The sequence below is a fragment of the Serinus canaria genome, chromosome 6 (genome assembly GCF_022539315.1).
Source record: "Serinus canaria isolate serCan28SL12 chromosome 6, serCan2020, whole genome shotgun sequence".
NCBI lineage: Eukaryota > Metazoa > Chordata > Aves > Passeriformes > Fringillidae > Serinus > Serinus canaria.
Genome location: NC_066320.1, coordinates 15,094,515 through 15,113,843, shown reverse-complemented (window position 1 = coordinate 15,113,843; position 19,329 = coordinate 15,094,515). Strand labels below are relative to the sequence as shown.

The following is a 19,329-nucleotide window of genomic DNA, read 5'->3' as shown; positions in this document are numbered from 1 at the left end:
CATATGTATGGGAAACCCAACTGAAACAAAGAGCAAGGAAATTAATTTTCTGATTAATGACAGAAATTGGGTTGATGATCTGCATTTGGTGCAGCTTTGTACATTCAACTAACTCACCTTAACTCCTTCATTATGAAGCAACTCTCCCTCTTTTTCCTGCTTACCCAACTGGGTTCTGGTTTTAGGATGAAGAAAACATATCTCATTTTACAGGAGTACTCAAAGATGAACATACCTTTCAGTTTCTGAATAAGGCAAAAATCCTCCAGAAAACATTGCCTTTCTATTTCATATTGGAAGATTGAATCACTAGTGGATCAAAATAAAGTTGTCCATTGAATAATCCTAGAGTCTAGTGAGGAGAAAAAAACCCAAAACACAGTTGTGATTATAATAGAAAATCCTTTGCACAGTGAATTGCAAGCAAAGTTGATATAAAGGAACATCAGGACATAGCCGCTTTCTTTTTCCCTACACTTTGCTGCTGTTTTTTCCTGCACCAAATGCATATAAAACTTTGCAGGGTGAGTTGAAAGCACTTCATGTTAATCCCCAGTACTGTTAAGAAGGTCTGTAGAAGACTCCTGTAACATTCCTATAGGCAATAGGAAAACAGCTTTTATATCCTGCTTGGAGTTAGGGCACATATGACATTCTCCTGGCCTAAAGTTTCCCATTTTCCTCTTGCTTGCATCCATATAGCAACGATGTATACCTAGCATGGTGCCTATTACACAGCTCTGATTCTCCCTCATTTATATCTGCTGTAACAGCATGATGTACGCTTTCCACTGCCCATGAGAGCACTGTGTCCTTCACTGAGCTGGGATGAGGCACCAGAGTGATGTCCAGCCCAGATCCTGCCCTCACACTCCCATGCCAGTGATTCAGGAGCAAATCCCTGGAGCAGTTCCAGTGTAAAATAAGCACAATTAAACTGTAAATACCCACTGCCTGCTCTGGGCACCATCACAGAGCTTCATGCCTGGTGAAGGCATTTACATCTGCACAAAGCTGGAGGGTGTCAAATACTACTGTCACAGCTGACCATCTGTCCACACATCACACCCACTCTGCAGAAGTGCAGGTGGCCATAGAGGAGCGGGTCTCTTGGTGCTGCCAAGCCCTGCTCACTGCAGATTGTACAAGGAGCAGTGTTTTTCTCACCATGTTAATTCTTGGTTTAGCACTGTGCTTGACATTTGGCCAGAGTGCCCAGTGTCTGCTGTGACATCCAGTTGTGCTCCTGGAGATGTTGCTCTCCTATTCAAATTCCTGTGCTTTAAATACTCATTCATAATTCATCAAGGGAGACACTGCCTGCCACAAGGTGGTGGCATATGGAGGGACAGGGTGAGAACAAACACAGTGTGATGCTTTATTGCTTAAAATCAGAGCCCTTTGCCTCTCCTTTCCCAAAGGCCTGAGGTAGAGTTACATCTAAATTTAAGAAGTTTCTAGCTCCATTTTGATAATCATCTGAGAAATTAATGTGATTTATATCATCAGGTGAGAAGTTGAGAAACGCAGCTACCATTACATGGCACCTTTTTGTGGTAACTAAGCTGATGCTAAGCTCTGCCTCCTCTCTACTTGCTTCCAGCAGCTGTTTTCAGACCATTCTATATCTGTTTTATTTCTCCAGTTATCTCCTGGGCCTTTCTGAGCACAAATTACCTTAGGGGTACAGCTTGTGCCAGCTGGATAGCATGTGGAACCTGATGGATTTTGAGGCATGGTGTAGCTCCAAAAGATGATGTAGCAGGGAAGTATATGATTGCTCTTCCCTGTCACATGACCTGGTGCACCTCTGCTTCCTCCCACCCTAGGCAGCTGCAGAGAGAGAGAGAGAAGGTGAGCATTCTGGAAGGGAGCAGAGTGCCCCATGGTAATTGCAAGTGAGCAGGAAACAGATGTGTTTCTTTATAAGTCACTCTTATAAAACTCAAGAGAGACTCTGTGAGGGTCTCAATCAGACAGTGAGCAGGCATGACCTGCAATTTGGACCAGGAACAAGGCACTGATAGTTCAGGATGAGCCAGCTCTAGGAGAAAAAAGCCTGGTGTGGATCCCCAGCCCAAAGGGCAAGAGGCAAGCAGAGTCAGGGTCAAGGCTAAGGATGCTAAAGTCCAGATTTAAATAGTAATGGGAACTGTGGTCTGATGTAAATAAAGCATATGTTTGCCTAGTAAATGTCTCATGTGAGAACTATACATATACCAGGTGAGAAATGGGACCTAAGAGTACATCTGGAAGGAACTGAATGGAGCCTGAGCCCATTAGGATGGCACCAAACCTATTAGCATGGCACCAGGATTTATAGGGTGTTTTGTATAAGGCACTCTTGTGTCTGACACTTAAGCACCAAGATACACCTTAAACTGAGATTCTTACCTCCTACTCTACCTTCAAATAAAATATGTCTTTATTTTCAGTTTCCACACTGACAACTAAATCCTGCTCGTTTCTCCTTTCCATACACAGTTTCTCCTGAGACACAGGAATGTCTAGTTCACAAGTCTATAAATGTCAATTGTGGGTCTAGCAGAGACTTCACTTGTGTCCTGCCATAGTGCCAAGTTCAGCAGGAAAATGGCCTTTTTGCACTGGAATAGTGTACCAATCTTCTATCCCTTCCATAAATAATGCAATGAACTCAGAAGAAGATATTTGTTATCTTACTGTTATCTTACCCACTCATACTAGTCAATGCTAAGGGGTTTTAATCACTACAAGCTGTGCTTGAGGTGGTTTAATTTTGTTTAGGGTGGAAGGGTTTCCCTGGACTGTGGTGTGGTTTGGTGGCTAAATTCAATCCTTGCTTAAGTACATGGAATTTCCATTCATGCCAGTGGGGTAGTATATGTGCTGCCTGTAGGATTTTTCACCACTTCAGAGAGTTTATAATCATACAAGAAACTGTCTTTATTTCACTGTGACCACCTCCCTCTTTCCAAATACACTTTACGTGACCTGAAGAACAGCCTAAACCAAGCTTTGCTTTCTCTGACAAAATTAATTTATTTTTGCTCTACATTCTTGTATACCTAATTTCAAATGGTCTGACTTCAAGTTGTCAATGCCTACAAACTTCTTTAAAGAGTAGCATATTAAATGTGCCTTATTATGCTGCTAAATAGACACAAGCAGTACTTCAGTGAAGCATCAGCAGCAGAGCTGTGTCCAGAGCACATTTTGATCATGTAGAAGTCAGGAAAACAGCATCAGTCTTCACCACTCTAATTTTTCCAAGATAGAGAATTAAACCTTGCCCTTGTTCTTCTTTTTCCCTGATGCCCAGGACTGATCTTTGTGGAAAGTAAACAGCAGATTCCAACATTATTCAATCAGTTCTGAAAAAAAGTTGCAAGACTCTTGGTTTGGTGCTTTTTTCCTGGTTATGGTTTTGGTGATGATGATAAAACAAATATAATTTTTGTTATTGTAAAATATTTCATGTGTTCTTAACCTGTTCCAGTTTACACAGACATCAGGGAGACTTGTAGCACCAAAGTAGGAGAAATAATAAATGCCAGGCTCTTTTGAGCCACGAAGTGGGCTTAATGCACAGTGAGACATAGGACTGGGACAGAAATATGTGGGATTTGATCACAGATCTGGAGTGTGTGTGGAAATAGCTGCCGCTCCCGTGGCGTGTCACTTACTGGGCAGCCTGTTTGTCTGCGTGACCCAGGAATCCCCCCGCAAGCTGCAGTAAGCCCCTGGGTGCCAAAACTCTCTGGTATGAGCCTGACCTTCTCCTCTGGTATGTGGGACTGAGCAACACCATATGTGAACGTCAAAAGAGGATAGATTAGGAAGAAAGGACTTCCTAAGATTTTAAACCCTCTTGACTTAACACCACATCAGGCGAATGCCAAAATCCCGGGTAACTCAGAGCAGAGCAGTGGCAACATCTAGTGGCCGTTGAAACGGTAGGTCTGAACTGTCGGGGAATAGCCTTGTCTTTCCTGTGTGCCACGTACTTCCCTGCTGCGCTTTTTGCTGCACATTCTCCTTCCATCAGGTGTAGTTGTTTGGGGGTAGATATCTCCACTATGCACGTTATTATTTTCCGGTTTTAAACTTCTCTCTAAGATGGGTACTGAAGACCAGGTTAATCCCTAGGCTGCTACATAGCTGTTTAGTAATCCTTTGGCTTGGCAGGTTCCTGTTCCACCTTTCAAAGTCTGTTTGTCTGGCTCCTTTTGACATGATCTGCTCTGAGAGGAAATGACTCTCACTTGAGAAGGTTGTAGAGGTTAACATGGAATTTAATTAAGACCCCTAGATACAGCAACTGTCCTGCAATGTGTCAAACCATCTGGAGTAGCTGATAATCCTACTATGTCAGATTTATTAAGCAAAACAAGATGCAGTCCTAATCTGCAGCCTGTGCATCTGTATACTCACTTTTCTGGGAGCTGTGCTTCTGGTTGGACAGAAGCTTAGGTTTGGCATCAGCAAACATTGCTGCCCCTTTCTGCATTTTCTGATGGCAAGTCAATCAGAAATATGCTGGATAGTCCCACAACCTACCTCCAGACCACTGCAAAAGGAAGCCCTCCTTACAATTTATCTGACAAACATCCACAAAACTATACTTGGAAAAATGTCCAGAGCCTGCAGTCCAGAGCCTGCAGTCTAATCCTAGAGCTGATCCCAGAGTCTTTTGCAGTGTTTGGGATGTGCTATCTGTGAGTGAGGTATGCCTCACTCAGGGAAGGGCAACCTGCTAACACTTGTCCTAAACTGAACACAATGAACCTCTCAGGACCCAGAAACTGAGTAGACTTTAACATGAATTGGATTGGTTAAGTTTAGAGTTAGAATTAGACTTGGAGCCTGGAATACAATGTTTGATTTTCTGACTGACTTGTTTTTCTGATATCTTGGTTAATATTAAGTTGAAATGTTCAATGCAAGTTTCTATTTGGATTTATCAGAGCTGACCAACTTCCACTGATACTGGATTTACAAACAAAGGGTAGGGTTTAGGTTAGAAGAGGCTGAGGGGCAGTGATGGGGCAGGCCAACTCAGGCTGGTCCACAAATGTCTTCCATCTGTCAGTGAGTGAGTGTTTTTTAGTCTGCAGTACTGAAGTTTTGGATCTCACTTAAGTTTTTGCTTGCATGGTGCCTTTTTAATGTATGGAGGCTTTAAGTCCAACCTAGGTGTTTTTATTGCTGAGACATCCCATCCTTTTTTGAGCTCCTTATATTCTCTTGTCCTTAGCAGTTTGTAGTAGCTAAATGTATGTGCTGTACACATAGCAATTCCTCCTGTGTGCCAAGCAAAGAAAGTGACAAAATGCCACATGTAAAGTGCATATCACAAGTTTATTTCTCTGCACAAACAAATAGAAAGTGATTGTAAATTGGAAAAAAAAGAAAAGACAAAACAGAAAAGGAAAAAAGGTATTTCTATAAACAAAGATGCCAACTCTGTTCATCTGGGGTCACACCTTTCACCAGACAGAGCGCTGCTGCTGAGCTCCCATTTTCAGAGCACTGATGGGTCTCTTCTAGGAACAGGGTTTAGTAGGAGTGCTGGATATTACAGCAGAAAGGGAGCATATTCTTTTAGAGGAACAATCTTGCCTCACACTGTGCTCGTGTCTGGTATCAGTGACTCCTCATCACACCAGTCTCTTCTGAGATGCTTCCTCCCAGGTGCTGCAGGGTCTTGAGGTTATCTCTGGTAAGTGTTCCCATATATTGAGAGGGAAGGGACTGTTACTTCTGAAGCAAAGATAAAACCCCTGAATTGCCATAGCTGCAATGTGTAGCCTGCAGCATGCTAGAGAGGAGAGATGATAGGCAGTTTTAAATCAGAGTCCATGAAGACATCTTCAAATACTTAACAAAGGAACACTGGGGTTTGGCCTACCACTGCAGCTTATAACTTAACAGGTGGGAGCTAAAACTTGTCAAACAACTGTTTATGTCTTTGCTTGTTCAACAGCTGAGGAATTAGACATTTGGAGGGGCTCAAGACAATCTTACATGTTTCAAAAGTATTCCTTGTAACCTCACCTGTGACCTTTTAAACAGACCAGCCACAGGATTTTCATGAGCAGACCTTAGCAGAGCTGCTTAAAGCCAGCAGTAGTTCAGGTTTCTTCTTTAAAACTTAACAGATGCATCTCAGTATTATTTCTCATCTCATGCTACTTGCAGCTACAGGCCTTATTTGAGATACATGAGCACTGTAGGCCTCATTTGCAACTGCCTCTGCTTCTGCAGATCAGTCCTGTGTCAGCATAGGATCCAGAAAAGTTTGTGAGGGGCTGAAATCTATTAAACTACTTTGGTTTTGCTTCTAAACATAGCTTTGAAGCAAGGATATAAGTAAAATGCAGGATTCCCAGCCTCCTGGTTCTTTTCCTTGCTCTTATATTTAATATTTGTTCTCCAGTCAAACCTAAATTTTTCATTTCCTGCCCACTACACTATCAGAAATTATGGGGCAAATGCATTTATTCTACTCACTTGGATAATGATATCTAACACTGAATGGTGTTTGGCAATCACTCCTCAGCAGAAATCATTGTCTCTCAGAAATCTGGAGTGGGATCACTAAAATACTAAACCCATGCAATCTCCCTTACATACTGAGGCCAGACTTCTTTATTTTTCCAGTGGTAAAATGAATTCCTGAGACTTTCAGGCCCTGAGAGCACTTACTTTATGGGCCTGAGGGAAAGGGATACTGGAGTAAGATTCAAACTTTCTGAGGTTATTTCTTGACTGCAGAATTGTGTTGAGCACCCTTCCTCTGGTCCACACAACCCCTCTCTACACCTGAGTTTGGTAATGCTTTCAGCCTGGGCTAGCTTTTCTGTCTAAGGCTAATGGCTTAAATCACTAGCCAGGGACAGACAACACTCCACAAGATGAGAGACAAAGCTTTTGGAGCACTGCTACTTCTTGAGTTCCTTCATAGAGCTTTCCTAGATAAAATAGAAGATTCCTCCCTCCATGTTGGGGAAGAGTCACAGAGGTTCAGTTTGCACACAGGTCTTTTTTTTTTTTATTGTCTTTTTGTTTTGTTTTGTTTTGTTTACTTTTTTAATCTTTTTTTTTTTTTTCCCCCAGAAACGCTGGCAATGCAATGCAGTACAGGATGAGTGAGAAAGCAATCATCTGAGATAGGTTTTATAGCATGGCTTCTCCTCTTCACTGGAGCTAAATGGATTCTGGTGATCTGAATTAACTGGGGTAATGATTTCTCCTAAGACATCCTCTCTGGGACTTTTCAAGGACATAATCTCCTCATCAATTCAGGTTGGCTGCTCCTATGTCATACCACAGGCAGCATCTCTTCTGACTCAGCCTCACCTTTGGCCATTAACTCAAGGTATTCCCATGGCTTTTCTTACAATCTTCTCCCATAGTTGACAGTGTGCCAAGTAAGATGTAAGTTCTGTCCTCCTCTCTTCCCAGCATGTTTATAATATGTTTCAGGCCACCAGGTATGTGCACTGCAAACACAGGCGTGCAAAAAAAGTCCAGCCAGAGTGTGAAGGATTCAAAGGCAGAATTGTGAATTACTTCTCCTTTTCTCTCATTCTCTCCCTCCAAAGATTGTCCAGGATCAGAGGTGCTGGCTCGGGTTTCCAGCCTTCTTTTTCTTCACACGAGAGCACACATGAAAAATCTCCAGGTGCTCACAAAGAAAGATTTTCAAGCCTCCAAGAAAAAGTGGATCCCCAGCTATCAGGAAAAAGCTACACATCATAACCTCTTGCTATGCAGAGGAAGGTTGGCTTAGATTTAGTATGAAACAACACTACCTGCACTGCATACAGACTGCTTCAGACCCACTAGCATTCCTTTTTTCCCCCCAGAACCTACACTTTTGCATATCCAAAGTTTGTGCTCAGTCCAGTCAGGGAATGGCTACTGCTTGAAGCAAGGAGCAAGTCTAATGAGGGGGAGACCTGTCTCAAGGAGAGAGGGCTTTGGGACCCTCATTCTGCCTTCTGTACACATTCCTCTGGGTTTTGCAAAAGACTGGGCAACCCTGACCAAGAAAGAGGTGGCAAACCCCTTCCCTGAAGCTGAGGTATCTGCTGTGTTGGAGCCAGATTTCCAGGAGCAATACTTTCTTGGTGTACTTGTGGGATCACCCTGGAAAAGTGGCTGCTGGCAAAGGAGGATCACAAACAGAAAGTAAATGGCTGGGGGTGTGTAACCCAGAGTATAGATGACATGCACACACACATGCACAGTCCCTACTAAAATGCTGAATTCTTTCTTGGGAAGGCAGTGCTTTCTTTCTGTATGCCTGTAGTGTAGAGATTAAGTTGGAAGCTAGCCTGGGACATTCAAGGAATAACCAGTACTGGTTCCCCAGCATCACCAGCAAACCGAACTCTGTATATATGTATGCAGATCCTCTGGGATTCTCAGAGCACTTCAGCTTTTACCAAATAGGCCCCACAATAATACCTAAGTCATTTCATATGGAGTTTTACTTGTGACTTTCTCTTTTCCTGACCTCCACTTCCATGCTGAGAATGTCTGTAAAGGCTCTCCGTTTTCCCCTCATCACAAAGCTTTCAGCAAGTTTTATGTCATGACCCATTTCTAATCTAGCCCCGCTTCTATCCTGAACTAAACCAAAAGATCATGAACAAATGCATATTCAGTCCTGCCTCATTTTAAAGCCAACTGTACCTCCTCCCATGCAATCCACCTTTCTACTTACAGCATCCATATCCTGTTCAGTGGGACTGGTGCTGCAGGGCCTTTCTTTGTGCCAACCAGACAGTGCCTGAGCTTAACTTTGACTTTGTGTCTCCTCAAAAATGGATACTTCCTTCTGCAGTTCCCACAGCTGGTGACAGCCCCATCAAGTCCCCTCAAAGCCCCTCTTTGGCAAACTATTTCCAGACCTGATAGTGGTAATTAATACCAGCTAGGATGACTCTCCTTTTTACCCCCAGCCCTGGTGACTTGAGGAACAGTCACACATGGGCACTCTCGGGAGCAGGCCACACTGCCCACATGTGCATGGGCAAACACCACTGCTCACTCTGCTCTCTTGCCTTCTTTCCCATGCTCCCACAGAGGGAATTCTGGGAGAAATGTTCCAGGTGAGGCCCCACTTGTCCTTTCACTCCCTGCTGAGTGTTGCTGTGTGTATGTGTGTGTGCACACACAAGTGAACATGTACAGACTGGGAGAATCAGAGAAGAACAGTCACATGGGAAAGCTGCAGCTTCTGCTCTGTAATCCCACCTCTCACCCTTTCTTCCTGGAAAGATCTTGCCTCCTAGTTTCCTTCCATGCAGGAGTGACTACAAAGCCCTTGGGAAAGGAAAACTACTGCTTCATGTGTGTCTCCATGTGAGATAATCTCTGCCCCCTCTGAGATAATTCATCCCCTCTGGAGGTGGGTTTTGCTGCTGTGTACAAGTTCCCAGTCTTTGTGTACCACACACATGCCCTCTCTCGACATTCTTCCTCCTACTGTAGCCACAGCCAGTAAGCCTTTCTATGAAGCATCCCATCTGAGACCAAGGGGAGGCTGGGGAAGGGGGTAGTGCTGAAGGGCAGTAATTTTGGGGTTTTTTTTCCCTTCATTTTGTGTCACTCATCCCAATGTACTGAGCTGACATGAAAGACAAAACAAGCGCTATCTCTGTGGGGCCACAGACAGGATGGGGGGGGTGCCTCCCTCAGTGATGGCCAAAACTTGGCCTCCACACATTGGCCTGCATGCCTGTTCTTGCTGCAGAGAATTTGGGCCTGGCCACCTGAAACCGAGAGGCAGAGGCTGAGTTTGGAGGAGGTCCCTGTCCCACCTGTCCAGGCTCTGGGGAGCTCTGATATGGCTTAGGGGAGGGGCTGAGCTCCACCTGGAAGGGTGCTGGTGTAGCAGGGGCAGAAGAGGCCATTTCTGTTCTCCACAATGGCTCATCCAGAGTGGTGGCTGAGCGGGGCACAAGCACAGTGGGTGCCAGGCTGCTGGAGGCTGGCATGGGAGCCGGAGTGGAGAAGCGACGAATCTCCTGGGTCTTGGCCATTTTCACAGGGACCTGCTTGGCTGCCATGAAGGATGAGCTAGCCTGTGGGGTTGGCTGACCAGGAGTAGTCTGAGTGCTGGGGCTTGGGGGATCCCCAAAACAGAACATGGCTGACTTCAATTGATAGGGCTGGTGGCGCATTAAATCAATGACCTTGATCCCTGATTTCTGGCCAGGTGCCTTTTTCACTTTGCTCTCTGCTTTGCTAGCCTGAGATTTGCTGGCTGCCAGGGGATAGAAAGGGGAATGCATTGGGTTGTAAGCTATTGGAGGGGGAGCCCGGATGTTGGGTGAATATTTCCAGCATGAGGGTAGAGAAGGGGATGGAGAAGGGGTCCTGGCCTTGTAGTCTGGCTTCGGTGTTGTTTCCACCACAAATTTGTCCATGCGGCTCTGGCGTTTGGCAAAGAGCTCTGCCCCTTTGCCTTTGAGCTGAGGCATGTCCTGGGCCCCATTTACCAATCCAGCATCTTGCTGAGGCTTGGGGGCCACTGGAGGTGGGGTCTTGAACTTGCGGCCTGAGGACTGCATGAAGTTGCAGGCCTCAGCACCCAGGCTGAGGAAGTCCTCCTCAGGCCCAGACTCAAAGCCTGCCGCAGGGTGGTCACCCTTTGGCTTCTCATCCAGGTTCTGCACCAGAGACAGGAGCTCAGGGTTGGGTGAATTCTTCTTCTTCTCCTCAATCTTACTGAACATGGGTTTCTTGTTGCCCCGTCGGCGAGCCTCTTGCAGGATGCCTGTGCGGGGAGCTGGCACAGCAATCCTCTGCTCCCTGGAGGTTAAGGGCTCTGAAGGAGGTCGTGGCATTGCTGGGGTGATGGCAGGAGAAGGCTGTTTTGGCACAGGGGAACTGCTTCTCATGTGCTGTGATGGTGCTGGACTAATATACAACGAAGAAGAGGCTGTTCCAGGGACTCGTGGCTGGGATGCTGCAGAGGCCACATCCCCTCCTGGCTTTGAGGGAGTTGACAGAAAGATAGAGGTGGTGGATGTCCGGGCAGTGTTGGCAGAAGGCTTGACCTCTGAAGCACTTCCTCCACCTTTTGGCTGTGACTCCAGTGGTGATGTTGGTCTTCCTGGTGCAGGAATATACAGAGATGTGGAGGAGCTGACTGGACCACGCTGTGTTGGCACTGGTGCATTGGCAGGTGTTCCTGGAACCAGAGGTGAGAAAGGGGGAACCACTGTGCTTTGCCCACCCAGACTTTCAGTGGGTTTTTTAGGTGCAGGTGGCCTAAAGATGACAGAGGATGTTGCTGGACGCTGACCAGAAAAGCCAGGAGTAAAGGGCCGTGCAGACCTGTTGAACATGCTTGTTGAACTTGCAGAGAAGGGGTCAGGGGTGCTTGGGGGAGGAGGGAAGAAAGTGGGGCTGGGGGCAGTCAGGAGCTGAGTGGGGGCTGGCTGCTTGCTGGGCACTTGCACAGCTTCCAGGTGGATGCTGAGGGGCACATTGTCTGCCTTCTCTGGCACAGGCATATCTCCGTTCACTGTGCCCTGATTTGGCTGGGCAGCTGGGGCAAGTGCTGGGCTCTTCTGCACTGGTGTTTTCTCAACTGTGTACTTCCCAGCCCGCTCCCTCTGCTGCTCAAATAATCGTGCTCCTTTACCTGAGGCCTCACTCAAACCTTTTTGTTTCTCTTCCTTCTGTTCAGAGTCAGATTTGGATTTTTCAATGTCTAGGTAAGCGTTGTCCCAGTCTGAGTGATTAGTTAGGCTTCGGGCATCAGAGAAACCTTCCTCATCAAATTCAGATTCACTGGTTGGAAAAACTCCGTCTTCCTCCTCGTAGGAGCGGTCTTCATCAACACTGCCAAAGCTTACCAATGTATACTTCTTAGCCCTCTGCCTGCGTTTCTTAAACATCAGCACCCCCTTGGAGTGGGGGTTGGGTGCATCTGTCAGCAGGGATGCAATGGTTCTGCACTTGGTTTTGGCTTCTTTTACATTCTTCTCCTGGATGCTTTCGTGGCGGTGGAGCTCTGAAAGAGATAGAGAGAGGCACTCTGAGAGATCAGAAAAGGGTGGGCAGAGTTGGACAGTGAAATGGCTATAGGTGTCCTAGTGCACATAAGAGGAAACACACCCCTTGCACTTTTATTCATTCCACTTTTGCTGATTATATAAACTGTCTTTATAAACTGTGTCTTATAACTGTTGCTAGAAAATCAGGAGCAGTTTTCTCTTTCCCTGCAAATGCAATAGGAGTCAATGCAGGTGTGGGGAGGGAACTCCTCCCACTCTGATGGCCAGTCTGTTTCCTCATCAGAGCTGGGATTTCCTATTTCTGAAGCATGAGAACAAGCGTCCCTGATGTTTTTACAGTGCTTCCCTTGCTTGTGGAAATTTTTACCATTTATTTTTCACCCTGAAGGTGGAGCCCTGCTTTCTGTAGATATTCATTCTACCATTTTAGAGGATTGCACGTGTGCAAAAGGAGAGGTGCTCTGCAGGCACAGCAGGGCTGCTCCTGATCTAAGCCCTGCAACGTCAGCTACAGTCAGTGTGTTGCAGCAGCATGGTGTGTAGGGCTGTTTGCTGCTCTGCAGCAGCCCTGCCACTGCAGGAGGCAAAGGAAGAATGATTGGGGAGGGGAGGGGAGGAGAGAGGAGAGAAGCGGAGAGAGAGGGAGGAGGAGAGGAGAGGATGCGGGAGAGGGCGGGAGAGGTACCATAGGCAGCGGTACCTCTCGCTGATTACTTCGCATTGGACTATGGCTGCTTCTCTCGATCTGCTGAGGAGAGGAGAGCGTAGTCAGACGCGTCTTCATTCGCTAGCGCGTCTCGCTGCTTCCGTTCTCTTGCGAGCGTCCCCTCCCCCTCTCTTCGCTTCTTTCTTTTAGCGGTCTGGCGGCGCGGCTCCGCAGGCTCGTCTCTGGAGTCTCGGCGCGTCTCGTTCGCTTCGCTGCCGGTCTACTGCCATTGCTCGTCTTCTCTTGCCCTTCGCGTCTTACGCCCTGTCTCCATCTTGCCTCTCCGTCTCCATGTCTCTGCGGCTGCTCGGCGCGGCTCTGGCGACGCTCTCTCGTTCGCTGGACCCTTCTGCCCGTCTCGTTCCTTGCTCGGGCTCCGCGCGCGCGTTCTCTTCTACGCAAGGCAGGCGCCGCTAGGGCAGATTTGGCTGTTTAGCTCAAGAGATGATGGAAGCTGCTCAGTCCTCTCAGGATCTCACTTCTGATCATTTTATCACAAAGCATTCATTCAATGTGAACCTGTTATTGTCACAGAGTCACCTGTGGTGAGGGACAGGGAGCTTAGTTAAGAAGTTTACTAGTTTTCCTGAGGTCTGCAGTCTCCCAAAACCTTTCTAGTCTACACAATTGTGGTGTCATCATTCCATACTGCATCAGTGTAACCACAGCAGAAAAAGCTTCCCTTTCCATGCTGAAAATAAAGTGTTGATTTGCAAAGCAGTCATCCTTCCAGGAAGCTCTCAAAGTTTGCAGCCATTCCATAGCACATGCTGCTGCTTTGGGATTTCAGCAAGGGGAATTCTGTGGTTTGAGATCACTTCATATGGATGCACAGTCCATTCCTCTCCTTTGCACCCAGAACTAGACACAGGAAAAGCAATGCTGAAAGGGCTCATTATTTGTACTTGCATTTGCAAAGTGAAGGCTCTTGGCAAAACTTTCCTTACAGAATAACTCCTGAATCTTGCTGAACCAAGACTGAAGTAGTGTCCAGGTTTATGTGTAGATTTAGTGTTCTTCAGGGCAGTCACAGAGAGCCCTGAAGGTCTGCCCTCTTCATTTACAAATCTGCATGCCTGTGTCTCTAGGGGTTCTGACAATGGAGAAAATAAGGGAAGTTGCTACAAACAGCCTTACTAAAAGCTATACCTCACCTGGTGGTATTTTGCCTCTAAATTTACAAGGAGAAAGAGCTGCACCACAGAATCTTAGTCAAGTGCAGAATATGTAAACTCTGGCCTGAGTGACTCACAGGAGGATTTCTAGCATCAGGAGCTAACAGGAAGAAACACCATTCAAAGTGATGTCTGCACAGCCCTTTCTGACAGCAGACTACCATGGAAGTGCCGATTCTAAACTCTGGGCTAGCAAATACTGTCAGAGAAAATGTAACAGAACATGGTCTTGGCTTTAACTCCACCAGCCTGTAGTCCTAGCTCAGCATTAGGATTCATGTACAACTTTCCTAGAAAGCTGCTCTGAACTGTCCTGTGCTCTGAAGGAGCTGGCAAATAGGGCCCTCTGGGACCTGCTTCTCACCTCTCTCTTTTCTTCTTCCTGCCTTTCTCCTCATCAAAGGCTAAAGCACACGACTAATTACACCAGTCCTCCCAACAGAAAATGGTCATGCTATTCAAGCTACAATCTTCCACAACAGTTTAAGAAAAAACAGGAAGAGAAATCTACAAGATGACTTGTAGAAGGTAAAGAGCAAGAATGAAATCAGAATAGGCAAAAGAATGGGGTCAGGAGAGTAGGCTAAAAAAAGTAGGGGAAAGGAAGAATAAGGAAGAAGAGAAATAGAAGCAAGAGAAGTGAAGAAGAGAAAGAAAGAAAAGAAAAGAAAGAAAAGACAAAGAAAGAAAAGATAAAGAAAATAAAAGAAAAGAAAAGAAAGAAAAGAAAAGAAAAGAAAGAAAAGAAAAGAAAATAAAAGAAAAGAAAAAAGAAAAGAAAAGAAAGAAAAGAAATAACAGAAAAGAATAAGAAAAGAAAAAGAAAAGAAAGATTTGTACCTGCATAAGGCTGATCCAAGCTTGAAAGAGTAGAGTCCAGACCTGGAGAACTGGGCATGTCACAAAGCCCGTTTAATTCACAACTCCCCATAAACAGAAAGAGAGGCAATGAGAGACGAGCAAAGCAAAGCTCTTCTGGAGCAGAACCAAAACTCTGAGATGTCCAAGCTCTTTGCTATCAGTCCACAAGCCTTTTAAAGCCTCTCTTTTGTCTCGTAGCCTTTGCTGCTGAAAGCCATGAGGTCACTTTGTCTATTTTTGTCTTCATGGCTTCATCACTGAGCAGTGTGATGGACATTGTCGCCTGGCACTTACACTTATTCTTTCCCCCTCCCTGTACCCCCCGTAAGCAGAAACTCCTATTTTTAATTTTAAAATAAGAAAATATAGTCTATATTATCACAGCTTCTATGGTGCAAGCTTCAGGTTAGAAAGGTGCAGGCATCAAGTTAGTGTTACCAATGCCTCAATGTCCAGCATTTCTGTGCCAAAGAGCCCTTCAGAGAGATAGAACTAACACAATGTGCATGTCCAACATGGAGAAGCAGAAGAAACCTGCTTCTATTTTTCAGGAGAAAAATAACTTTCCTTGCCTGAAACTCTCAGAGAGCACTCAGCTCCAGGTAAAGAGGAAGAAAAGAGAGAACAGGAGCTTTCCTGTGTGTATCAATTTTCTTCCATGTCTGAGGAGAACCAGTCCATGATTCAGATTTCTGTTGTGTACACAGAGGAGGAACATTTAACAGAGGAGCATTAGGATTCTGGATGCCTGCAGGGAAGTTGCTCAGCTGAATTAAAACAGCAGAGGCTGTTACCTACATTGAAAGCGTGGTTGTGCCCAGGGAGGGTGACAGAGCATTTGGAAACCAGGGAGAGGTGTTTTGGTAGCACCATTCAGACCTCCAGCACAGGAGACTGAGAGGTGTTGAAAGATGAGATGCTGATAGTGAGGACTGTGGTGGATGGGAAGGAAGGGAATTGATGGTGCTGGGAAGTCTGCAGATGTCTGCAGTTGTGGCCTGCTCAGCATCTCTTTACACTTTGTCTAGGTCCTGTCTTACCACTCCTTTCTGTACTCGAGCAATAGCTCCTGTGAGACAAACCCAAAGCCATGGCCAAAGGACACCCTCCCATGATTCTCCCTCCCAGCAGCCCCAGCCTTAGCAATTCTGTAGCCTTGGCAGACAATCTCCAGTGTTAGAGAGACTGGAAAAATGAGGGTCTGACCCTACATGCTGAAATCCAGCAGCCATCACTGCACACCAAGAAGATAACCCCCACAAGGCAACACTGCTGTGGAGAGACCTGTCATGTGTCATACAAAGGCTCTTAGAGCAAGAGCAATGAAAGTGGCTCAGCCTCTTCTTTGATGAATATTTACACATATAGGGATATATGTATATATATGTGTCTTTGGGGAAACCTTTTAATATTGAATGGAATGAAAATACAGCTCTGGAATGAAAATACAGCTCTGTCTCTTGTAAGAACATTCAAATGGAATAGATAAAAGACTAAAAGGAAGGGTTATAAACTCATAAATTCTGTTGGTGTTGTGAATAATTTCTATTGAAAACTTTTTGTTTTCACAAAATCCACAAAAAGAAAAAATTTCTATTAAGAAAAGCCTATAGAAGTTCTCTTCTTAACTAAGTTTCACTGAAGTGAAATGATTTTTGTTACTAATTACAGTAAAGAGAAGTGTAAAAAGTACAAATCATTTCAAGATCAGGCCTTATTAAAAGAAAGCATTTTAATGCCCAAGCAAGCTACTGAACAAGCAGGCTTACATAAGGTCAGATACTGTTCATGTTCTCTACGAAACAAAAAATGGTAAATTTTATTACTAAGACCAAATTCTAGAAAATAAGATACTCTGCTACTTCTAGAGATAAAGAGCTAGAGCTAAAGAGCCTGTTCCTCTGTGATGAAATGCTACTTGTCAACTGCTTTTTTCAAAAGAGGTCACCTCAAATTTTGTTCTTCCAGCTATTTATGTTAGACAAAGTCATTTTTCCATGGCTAATGTTGCAAATATCTCAGTAAGCCATTAGAGGCTACAGACATCTCATACTTTACATACCTGAAGTCCTTTCAAAATGAGATTTGGATGGGTTATATTGACCTTCTAAGTATTTCCCTGTTGAAAGTTCCAACCTTTAAAGCTTTGATCAGTATTTAAATTGCAAACAGTTAAGCAGAGGAGTATATATTCTTTTCCCTCAAAGTAAAGCTAAAACTCTTGGGATAGGAAATATTTGTCATTCTTGGATATTTGCACACTTCCTTCACATAACCTGTGCATAATATAAAACACAAATATGGCTTCAGCTTCAATTTATGACGCTACAGACAAATGCTACAGTCCTAGTCAAGTCTGCAACACTTTAGCATGTGTCTGAGGTTAAATAGTTAAAATACTTGTCAAACCAGTGTTTCTTCTTAAATGGCTAGTGATTTTAAGTGTGCCAGTGAGACACTGCTCCACTGCAATCTCATGGTTTTGGAAAAACAGAAAGAAACAGGCTTTTCTGAAGGTAAATTAACAGCTCAGGGGAAAAAAACATGCCCATTCATTTTGGAGATTTTTGAGCACTCTTAGCCATAGTGCTATTGGAGAGCTCTGTTAGGTAGAGAGGGTGTAGAGACATCACTGTGCATGGCTGCAATATCTTAGTCTCATGGTATCCTGCTGGAGACTTGAATAGCTTTTTCCTTCAAAAAAATCTCTCAGCTGGGTGACAGTTTGCCCTTCTTTCTGAGCTGGATGGAAAAGTAACGGCAAAACTGCAAAAGGTAGCACACATGGCCAGTTTTTCTGTGCTGACAGCTCACACCTGGGCCCTGGATATTCTCTACATAGCCTTCTCCCAAAGGAGAACTTTCTTTTGCCAGGACAGGGTCTGTTAAATGCACTAGTAAATTTGTCTTTTGCAGTTTTAGCCCAATTTCCTCTGAAAGGTTTATGCAGTCATTGCTGCTTGTCTTTTGATCTTACCCATTTCATGCTAATAGCGTTTGAGTCCATTTGCTAATTTTAAGAGTGTGAAGTCACAAAGATACAATAATGCTCCTACAAGTTTACATGGAAATAGGAGGCTCAGCAGAGGAGAGAGACCCCACCAAAGGAAGTGAGAAGCCTGAGTGCAGTCTTAATTTGACATCAAAAACTGAAGAACACACAAACACACACACACACACACACACACACAAATGCTTTCTCATTTTGAATGTGAGTGATAGACATCAGACAGATTTGCATTTACTAGACATGAGAGAATGAGACATCAAATACAAAACATAAAGGATACCAAGATCTGCTAAGTCTGCTGCTTACAAAATTGATGTCTGACAGCAGGATACCACTGATTGATCATGTCTTTGTCTTTCAGTCTATCCAACATCCACTCCAGTAATACAGACAACTATATGCTCACGATCTCACTATGCGGACTTGATTAATCCACTTACCATATAGTCTCATTAACCAGTTGATTTTAGTCATTTTCTGCAACTATTTAAGCTCCTGCTACATTAAAAATTCTAGCCTTTCATGAGACAACTGTATATCTTTCATGTGTTATGTCATCTGCCAATTAATACACAGCAATCTCCATTGAATCCCTGTGACACCCATTGAAAATGGTATTATTGCTATTTCCTCTTACTGCTTGCTAGGTACAACATCCAAGAGAAACAAGCCACATTTACAAAGCTTCACTAGCAGAAATTAGCATCTGAAAAAAGCAGATAGGAAGACAACAGTGGTGTACCTGAGAACACTTTTGAGCTCCTCAGTCCAGGTAACCCCCCTCCCTCCCCAGTGTCCCCCACACACCTGGGTTTCTCTGGGAAGAAAAAACAGAGAGAAGCTGCAAGGTGTCTCAGCTACGTTCCAGATCTGAATAACAGCAGTTTTGGGGCTGTGGTGTGCCCCACAGTACATGCTGCTTGTTCCGTCTAAATGCAGAGAATAAGATCCACTGACAGAAGAGAAGAGGGTTGGGATTTTTTATCATCTGTCTCCTTGCCAGTCATATAACATTGAGGTGGAGAGGACCTTTGATTGACATTAGTGTTTAAAGCTCTGTGGGTGAAAATATAGAGGTAGTCCTGTTAGATTCAGAAGGCCAGTGAAACACTACTACCAACATAGCCAGTTAGCTCATCTGACATCATGAACCATTAATAGCGATGTTTTCTGTTCTATTCTTAGCCAATTGTGTGGTCACCTTATGGTAGTCCTGTCTCATCCATATTTCTCTCATTGGAAAAGTCATGTGGAACTGTATCAAGTATCTTATAGAAACCATAGTATATACTGTGTTCATGTTATTCCTTTAGCCATGAAGTCTCATCTTACTGAGCAGGTCAAAGATTCTTTCTACTTTTTATTAGTCCATGTTGATTTTACTTTTCATTTTGTTTTCTGCAAATATGCACCAAAAAATTACTTCATGCACCTAATTGAAGCAAAATGATTTTTTTTCTTATTGTGACAGCCTATGTCTGCTAGAAGGGTATATTCTTGGTCTTTTTCCCTGAGACCCTTCTCGTTATTCCAAGATACTTGGCAAGGACTGAGGAC

The 19,329-nt window shown here is 44.5% G+C and overlaps 1 protein-coding gene across 1 annotated transcript in view; it reads right to left on the bottom strand.

Moving 5' to 3' along the window:
* Nucleotides 1-5,352: 5,352 nt before the first annotated feature.
* The window catches only part of SYNPO2L (synaptopodin 2 like), a 35,356-nt gene continuing 21,379 nt past the window's right edge, over nt 5,353-19,329 (bottom strand). The window contains exon 4 of the mRNA XM_009087447.4: nt 5,353-12,016. Coding sequence (XP_009085695.3) covers nt 9,687-12,016 — 2,330 coding nt within the window. The 3' untranslated portion in view covers nt 5,353-9,686. The remainder of the gene's footprint in view (nt 12,017-19,329) is intronic.